Source organism: Vicia villosa, unplaced genomic scaffold, assembly GCF_029867415.1.
Source record: "Vicia villosa cultivar HV-30 ecotype Madison, WI unplaced genomic scaffold, Vvil1.0 ctg.003387F_1_1, whole genome shotgun sequence".
Lineage (NCBI taxonomy): Eukaryota > Viridiplantae > Streptophyta > Magnoliopsida > Fabales > Fabaceae > Vicia > Vicia villosa.
Window position 1 is genome coordinate 185,019 of NW_026706193.1, and position 8,806 is coordinate 193,824.

Below are 8,806 nucleotides of genomic sequence, written 5' to 3' on the forward strand. Positions count from 1 at the left end.
TGAACCACACAATAGCATTGCTGCTCCTGCTATTGAGGCGAATAATTTCAAACTGAAGCCATCTTTGTTGTCAGCAGTACAACAAAGTCAATTTTCTGGGAGTCCGACGGAAGACCATAATATTCATTTGTCAGTGTTCTTGCAATACGCAGACATTGTAAAATCAAATGGTGTCAGTTCTGAAGCTATCCGACTACGCCTTTTTCCTTTTTCGCTGAGGGATAGAGCTAGAGCTTGGCTCCAGTCTTTACCCGCCAATTCAGTCACTACCTGGAATGAACTGAAGAAATTCTTCTTGGCGCGATAATTTCCACCTAGCAAGACCGCCATGCTAAGAGCGCAGATCAATGGGTTTAGACAAAAAGACAACGAGTCTCTTTTCGAAGCGTGGGAGAGATACAAGGACATGATGAGGCTCTGTCCACATCACGGATTAGAAGAATGGTTAATTATCCATACCTTCTACAATGGTCTCCTATACAACACAAGACTTACAATTAACACCGCCGCAAGTGGCGCACTCATGAACAAAGCATATGCTGATGCCTATGCACTTATCGAGAGTATGGCTCAAAATCACTATTAGTGGGGAAGCGAGAGAGCTCCGTCAGAGAGAACTTCTGGTGAGAAATATTCAATGAAAAGTGGTATTTACGAGATAAGCAGCCTTGACCGTGTTAACGCCAAAGTTGATGCCCTAACTCAGAAGATCGAAAACCTGACTGTAGCACTTGTTGTCGTCGTAGCTGCTGTAGCCCCCAATTTCAAAATATGCGGGATGTCTGGGCATGCTGCCCCCGAGTGCCATCTTTTAGAAGGAGTTTCCCCCGAACCAGTAAACTATGCTCAAGGAAACCCTTACTCGAACACATATAACCCAGAATGGAAGAATCACCCTAATATTTCGTATAAGAACAATAATTCTTTATATGCGCCTGGCCAAGCACCTATCATACCACCTGGATATCAAAAAGGCACCCTTAGCTGCTCCTAACGTCCCTAGGAAATCTAACCTAGAATTAATGATGGAAAATTTCATAGCCACTCAAACTCAGACTAATAAGGACTTCCTAAACCAAAACGTACACACCAATGAGCAAATCAAACATTTGGTAACTAAAGTAGATGCGTTAGTGTTAGGAGTAAATTAATGGTAAATTCAGGTGTTAATAGAAGTGATTTAGTCTCCAAACCAATGCAAAATGTGATGAATCCATAGGTTTTTATGAAGACTTGAACTGAATAAGTTTAGTTCATGTATAAAGCAAATCGAATCACTTGTGGGTGTTATTGTTGCAGGTTTTGAGCTAAATTGGAACTTAAGAAGAACATGAGGAGGATAGAGAGCTTAAAGTCTCAAAGGCAAAGGAAAAGGTTGGTTTCTGCAAAGGTCGCGCCGCGAGAGTTATTCCTTGCGCCGCGAAAACATCTCTGTTTGAGGGGCGCGCCGCGCCAGCCCGTTGCCGCGCCGCGGCCTCGGCGTTAAAAGCCCAAAAATTATGTTTAAAAGCCCTAGCTTCCAAGAGAAAAAGGGGGTTAGAGAACTTTGTGAAGAGCGAAATTAGGAGAGCATTCTGAGATTGCAGCCAAGAATAACAATTGAAGGCCAATTCTTTACCAATCGAAGACATTCCATTGATGAAGATGAATCCCTCCATTAATTCTTGTGTGTTCTTCATGTCTATGGAGAGCTAAATCCCTCTTGTTGGGTCTAAGGTAGTAGTTAACCTATGAATGTACATTACCATTGATTAATTCCTGTGAACAATTGTTTGAATTCATTATCAATAAGAAATCTTGTTTTTATTCTTAAATTATCGTTGAATCTTTGATCGAAAGAAAGGATTTAACTTTTGCCCTAGGTTACTATATTGATTCAATTGCAATTTGCAGAGATGGAATTGTAATTGGGTTTTCATAATTATCGTGCTTAATTACTATTATCGTTATTGATATTTGGAGAGATCGAATCTCATTCCGGTAAAAGTTTATCTAATTTGATTTGCAGACATGGAATCTTATTTGAGGATAAGTGAAGATAATGATTCAAAGGATTGTTCTATTGTGAATTAATTGATAATTGTATAGGATTAGGTTGATGAACCCTAAAGGCTCAACATCTTTCTTTACTTGTTAACACAAAGTCCTTTACTTGCTTTTATTTTATTATTTTCTTTTGATATTATTAGAAGTATAAAACAAACCAAACCAAATTTCCTAACTCAAAATAAACAACTATAGAACGGCAGTGATATTAACCAATCCCTGTGGATACGATATATTACAGAAAATATTTACCCACAAATACTTTCAACAAATTGGCGCCGTTGCCGGGGATTGGTGTCAATATTGCACGCATTGCAATAGTCGTATTATTTTGAGTTATTTACTTAATTTTAGAATTTTAGTTTAGTCCCTTTATTTTAGGATTTTAGTTTAATTCCTTTATTTTAGATTTTTAGTTTAGTTCCTTTATTTTAGAATTTTAGTTAGTTAGTTTATTTTAGATTTTGTTATTTCAATAATCTTTTAATTTTAATTTTTATTTCTTTTAATTTTATTTTTATTATTATTATTTTTTATCCTGTTATTTCACTTGTTTGCTAGTTTTGTAGAATTTTCTTTGTCGACATGTTCGACCCAAATATAAATGCTGCGATTCATGCTCAAAACGAGATCTTATTTCAACAAATGGAGTATCTCCTTCAAAGTGTGTCACAGTTCACACCTCAAGTTAGTGAGTTTTATGATAGCAGATGGGGCACACCGGAAGATACGATAGAGTATCATATGGCTAACCATGAATATCAACAACAAGCCTTTCAACCTTACACTCAACCGTCGCCACAACAACAAGGAGGACAATCTAAGTTGGAAGAGACCATGAATCAGTTCATACAAATGTCAATGACAAATCAACAACAAGGGCCTTCACACTATAATCAAGGTTATCAAAGTGGACCCTCTGAGTTAGAGGAAACCATGAATCAATTCATGCAATTCTCTTCATCCATTCAACAAAACCGGGAAACGCAAGATGTTCAACTTACCAAATTCTTCACCGAGCAAAACGTAAGGCAAGTCTCAACTTTTCAAAATCCTATGACTTGTGTAGAAACTTGCAATGCTACTTCAATAAAGAGTGCAAAAGTGCTTGATGAGGAAGTTGAAAACAAGGATGTTGAGAAGGAAGATGATAATCGTGCAGCGGAAGATGAGGAAGATGAAATTGTTGTAACTGAGGTGAATAAAGAAGTGAAAAAAAGAGATCAATCCAAAAGGAAGAAAGCATGTGACAAAATGGCAAGCAAGGTGATACCGAGTCAACACCTCCCATACCCACATGCACCATCAAAGAAAGATAATGCTAGGCAACATGCAAGGTTTATGGACATATTTAAACAACTTCATATAAATATTCCATTTGCCGAAGCGTTGGAGCAAATGCCCAAGTATGCTAAATTCATGAAGAATATAATCACAAAGAAAAAGAAATACACAGATGAGGAGACCGTGTTGCTTGATGCCCAGTGTAGTGCCATAATCCAAAGAACTACTCCAAGAAAGGAATCCGATCCGGGACGAGTCACTTTGCCATTAAATATTGGAGGGAACTTCACTGGTGCCGGGTTGATTGATCTGGGGTCTAGCATCAACTTAATCCCTTTATCCATTGTCAAGAAATTAGGGAATATTTTGATGAAGCCTACTAGGATGACATTGCAATTAGCCGACAAGTCTATCACCTCACCATATGGAGTGGTTCAAGATTTGCTAGTAAAAGTAGACAAATTCTTTTTCCCGGTGGATTTTGTGGTAGTTGACATGGAGGAAGATCATGAGGTACCATTAATTCTTGGAAGACCATTCATGAAAACCGCCCGAATGATGATTGATATGGATGCGGGGATCATGAAAGTAAGGGTGCAAGATGAAGAGGTAAAGTTTAATCTTTTCGAAGCCAAGAAGCATCCTAAGAACAAGAAGGATAGTTTCCAAATCGATGCCACCGAAGAAGAACTCAAAGATGCTGAAAATCAAGTTAAGAAAGACAAAATGAAAGCATCTCATGATACAAACATCAGCCACAAAGAAATTCAAGTTGGAAAAAGGGTGCTCTTGTGCAAACCAAGACTCAAGTTATTTCCGAATAAAGGGAAGTCAAAATGGTCGGGACCATTTGTAGTAAAAGAGGTATGCAATTATGGAGCCATTGTGGTAGAGAATCCTAAGACAAAAGAGAGGAGAACCGTTAATGGAACACGGTTAAAAGATTTCTTCGGGGAAGTGGAGCAACATGCACAATTTTTAGTCCCTTGAAAGCATGAACCGTCGAGCCATGCGACGTTAAACGAAGCACTTTGTGGGAGGTAACCCACACTTTTAATGTTTTGTCTTATTTTGTTTGATTTTATTTCAGGAAATAATCAGGGAACCCGTCTGGTGAAAGCTAGGAGGCAGCAATTGATATTGCGTTACTCTCTGTAAGTCACCCTCTCGGACTTGTTACGAAACATTGAGGTCAATGTTTAGTTCAAGTTTGGGGGGTGGAGCTATTTATTTTTGAATTGTTCAAATTTTCTGTTTTTATTTAATTTTGTACTCCCAGTTAGAGTAAGTAGTCCCATAACAAAGTGAGAATCTCAAGCAAAGTATCAACAATGAAGCAACATGTATGAAAGTGGTAGGAAGTGAATAGTAACAAAGCAGGTATGAATTTTCAAACTCAAACTCTTAATGTGTGCAATGAAACTTAAGGTGTTAGTAAATAGTGTCAGAAGTTCTTTATGGTACATTGTTTATTGGATCAGCTTAGCCTTAACCATTATGAGGAAAGCTTTCCATTGTTTACTATATGCAGGAGACCATCAATTATTTTGACGTGTTTGTATCATGCTAAACCGTTTGTTGCATCGTTTGTGGAAATCTGTGAAAGTGATTTAGGCACTTGTTTGAATCTGAGAGTTCTTTTAGCCTATTCCAATGAAAAAACTTATTTGCTTCTGTGAGAGTGTGATCCGTTGCTAACCATTCTTTGAGCCTGAGGTCAAGATAAGCATCATAATATGCACCAAGGAAAATACCTGGTGAGTTTTGATCTCAATAAAAAGTTTTGTTTTGGACCATCAACCATAAAATTTGGTGATGTGTTTTCTCTTTGACCTTTTTAGAAAGTAGGGGAGCATTCATATAATCTGAATACAGGTTGATCTCCAAGTTGGGGAGAGTCACATTCAAAAGAAGAGTAAGTACTTATGGTAATCGGTGAAAGATAAAAGAAGTTGTAGCTTGAAAAAAAAAATAAGTAACAACGTTTGAATATAAAGATTGTTGAAAAAAAAAAAGTGAAACAGAAGAATCAAGCTACGAATGAATGAAAAAAGATGGACAGGTAAAGGAAGTAGAGTTTTAGAGAAAAAGAAATAAGTTATGAATTGGATGCTTCCCTATATTAGGAACAACCCTTGATTATCTTCTTTTCTTTGAATCTAAACCACATTACAACCATAGAAAGACCTTCTGATTCTCAGATTCCACAAGACTTGATGCGAGCAATTTGGTGAACGTATGATATGGATCTTTGTTGATTTAATTGTTTGGATGAGTGTTTAACCCCTCTTTTATTCATCATACTTTTTGATGAGAGTGATTAGTGCTGATTCAATTACAATTGTGTAGTGTTTTGAACTTCTGGAGGTAATTTGCTTTCAACGTTTGTTTCATGTGGATGTTCTGAGTTTGCAGGTAGAAGAAGAGTATTTGACTTGGTTACTGGATTGAACCACTTGAGAAAAACTTTTTGAAAAACTTGTTGCTTGATTGTCGGTAAACTTTGCTGGAGGTAAGTAATTTTGTTTAGGGACAAACAAAACTCTAAGTTGGGGAGAGTTTGTTAGGAGTAAATTAATGGTAAATTCAGGTGTTAATAGAAGTGATTTAGTCTCCAAACCAATGCAAAATGTGATGAATCCATAGGTTTTTATGAAGAATTGAACTGAATAAGTTTAGTACATGTATAAAGCAAATCGAATCACTTGTGGGTGTTATTGTTGCAGGTTTTGAGCTAAATTGGAACTTAAGAAGAACATGAGGAGGATAGAGAGCTTGAAGTCTCAAAGGCAAAGGAAAAAGTTGGTTTTTGCAAAGGTCGCGCCGCGAGAGTTATTCCTTGCGCCGCGAAAACATCTCTGTTTGAGGGGCGCGCCGCGCCAGCCCGTTGCCGCGCCGCGGCCTCGGCGTTAAAAGCCCAAAAATTCTGTTTAAAAGCCCTAGCTTCCAAGAGAAAAAGGGGGTTAGAGAACTTTGTGAAGAGCGAAATTAGGAGAGCATTCTGAGATTGCAGCCAAGAATAACAATTGAAGGCCAATTCTTTACCAATCGAAGACATTCCATTGATGAAGATGAATCCCTCCATTAATTCTTGTGTGTTCTTCATGTCTATGGAGAGCTAAATCCCTCTTGTTGGGTCTAAGGTAGTAGTTAACCTATGAATGTACATTACCATTGATTAATTCCTGTGAACAATTGTTTGAATTCATTATCAATAAGAAATCTTGTTTTTATTCTTAAATTATCGTTGAATCTTTGATCGAAAGAAAGGATTTAACTTTTGCCCTAGGTTACTATATTGATTCAATTGCAATTTGCAGAGATGGAATTGTAATTGGGTTTTCATAATTATCGTGCTTAATTACTATTATCGTTATTGATATTTGGAGAGATCGAATCTCATTCCGGTAAAAGTTTATCTAATTTGATTTGCAGACATGGAATCTTATTTGAGGATAAGTGAAGATAATGATTCAAAGGATTGTTCTATTGTGAATTAATTGATAATTGTATAGGATTAGGTTGATGAACCCTAAAGGCTCAACATCTTTCTTTACTTGTTAACACAAAGTCCTTTACTTGCTTTTATTTTATTATTTTCTTTTGATATTATTAGAAGTATAAAACAAACCAAACCAAATTTCCTAACTCAAAATAAACAACTATAGAACGGCAGTGATATTAACCAATCCCTGTGGATACGATATATTACAGAAAATATTTACCCACAAATACTTTCAACAGTTAGCCACTCACAACAAGATGCTTGAAACACAAATCTCTCAAGTGGCACAATAGCAAGCACCTACTGCCGCACCAGCCGGGACGTTTCCTGGACAACCACAACCGAATCCGAAAGGACATGATCATGCTATTATTTTGCGAAGTGATAAAGAGATGGACGAACCAACTGACCCTAGACTTAAAAAACCTGCTATGTTCCAAAGCCCTAGTAAAACAACTAAGGAGGAAATTGGACCTAAAGATAAATCAAGTAACCCAAAAGAGAAAGAGGACAAGGATGGCGAGACAAAGGAAAAAGAAGTGCCATACGTACCTCCACCACCCTATAACCACCTATCCCGTACCCTAAAAGATTTGAAAAATCTAAAAGCATAGGGCAATTTAATAAATTTGTTGAACTTCTTAAACAGTTAAACATTACAATTCTTTTTACAGAAGCTATTACACAAATGCCCTCATATGCTAAATTTCTCAAAGAAATCCTATCAAATAAGAAAAATATAGAAGACAATGAGACCATAACACTCACTGCCGAATGTAGTACGATAATTCAAAATAAAATGCCACCTAAGCTGAAAGACCCAGGGAGTTTCTCCATACCCTGCAATATAGGAAAATTTGTCAAAGGCAAAGCTCTGTGCGACTTAGGAGCTAGTATTAGCCTAATGCCTTTGTCCATTTGCGAGAAGCTTAATATGGGAGAGCTAAGACCAACCAAGATGTCAGTACAACTTGCAGACCGTTCTGTTAAGTATCCTGTAAGTGTTCTTGAAAACGTGCCCGTCCGCATCGGACAATTTTACATCCCTACGGATTTCATAATTATGGACATAAAGGAAGATGTCAATACCCCTATAATCTTAGGAAGACCATTTCTGGCCACCGTTGGAGATATTATAGACGTAAAGAAAGGCAAGTTGACATTCGAAGTAGGTGAAGAGAAGGTCGAATTTATTCTAACACAATTCCTTCAGGCCTCAGCTATAGAAGATACATGTTATCTGGTGGACGTTATTGATGAATGTATAAGAGATATAGGATTATCAGAAGAATCTTACTCTGATGTTATAAAGATCCAATGCCCCTGATTTTCGAAGATGACAATTGGCATTCGGAATATCGAGACGATAGCTTAAGCGAATGCTTAGCTTTAACACCCAACCGTATGCCTTGCCCTAAGAAACCAACCTTGGACCTTAAACCATTACCCAAGACTCTTAGATATGAATTCCTAGACAATGAGCTTAAAAGACCAGTAATAGTCAATGCAAAGTTAGGAGAAACAGAGACTGAAAAACTATTGCAAGTGTTAAGAAAATACACATCTGCGTTAGGATATAACATTGCCGATCTGAAAGGAATAAGTCCTTCCATATGTATGCATCGCATCATGTTGGAAGAAGATTGCAAATCCTCTAGGGAACATCAAAGGAGGATCGACCCAATCCTGAGCACAGTAGTTAAAGATGAAGTCACCAAACTTCTAAATGCAAGAATTATATATCCAATCTCTCTGATAGTCAGTGGGTAAGTCTTGTCCATTGCGTACCAGAGAAAGGAGGCATAACAGTTACCATAAACAAGTCAGGCGAATCTATCGCTGAAAGAGTGGTGACTGGTGCGAGAATGTGTATTGATTATCGTAAATTGAACAAGGCCACGCGGAAAGACCATTTTCCTCCCCCCTTTATTGATCAAATGCTCGAACATTTAGCAAAACACTCTTATTACT

At 37.4% G+C, this 8,806-nt stretch overlaps 1 protein-coding gene and 1 non-coding gene across 2 annotated transcripts; one reads left to right on the plus strand and one right to left on the minus strand.

The window, feature by feature from the left end:
* Positions 1-328: 328 nt before the first annotated feature.
* LOC131640910 (small nucleolar RNA R71) lies at positions 329-435 on the minus strand. The gene has a single exon (XR_009295380.1). It is a non-coding gene; the product is annotated as a small nucleolar RNA R71 (small nucleolar RNA).
* Positions 436-3,102: 2,667 nt separating this feature from the next.
* LOC131640909 (uncharacterized) lies at positions 3,103-8,162 on the plus strand. The gene is made up of 3 exons (XM_058911269.1): positions 3,103-3,312; positions 7,129-7,383; positions 7,485-8,162. The coding sequence occupies exons 1-3, from the start codon at positions 3,103-3,105 to the stop codon at positions 8,160-8,162; spliced, it is 1,143 nt and encodes a 380-aa protein (XP_058767252.1).
* Positions 8,163-8,806: the final 644 nt, after the last annotated feature.

Coding starts and splice junctions, on each gene's coding strand:
- LOC131640909 (XM_058911269.1), top strand. CDS start 3,103: ATGACTTGTGTAGAAACTTGCAATGCTACTTCAATAAAGAGTGCAAAA. Junction 3,313..7,128: donor GTGACAAAATGGCAAGCAAG/GTGATACCGAGT, acceptor GTGGCACAATAG/CAAGCACCTACTGCCGCACC. Junction 7,384..7,484: donor AGGAAAAAGAAGTGCCATAC/GTACCTCCACCA, acceptor CTTCTTAAACAG/TTAAACATTACAATTCTTTT.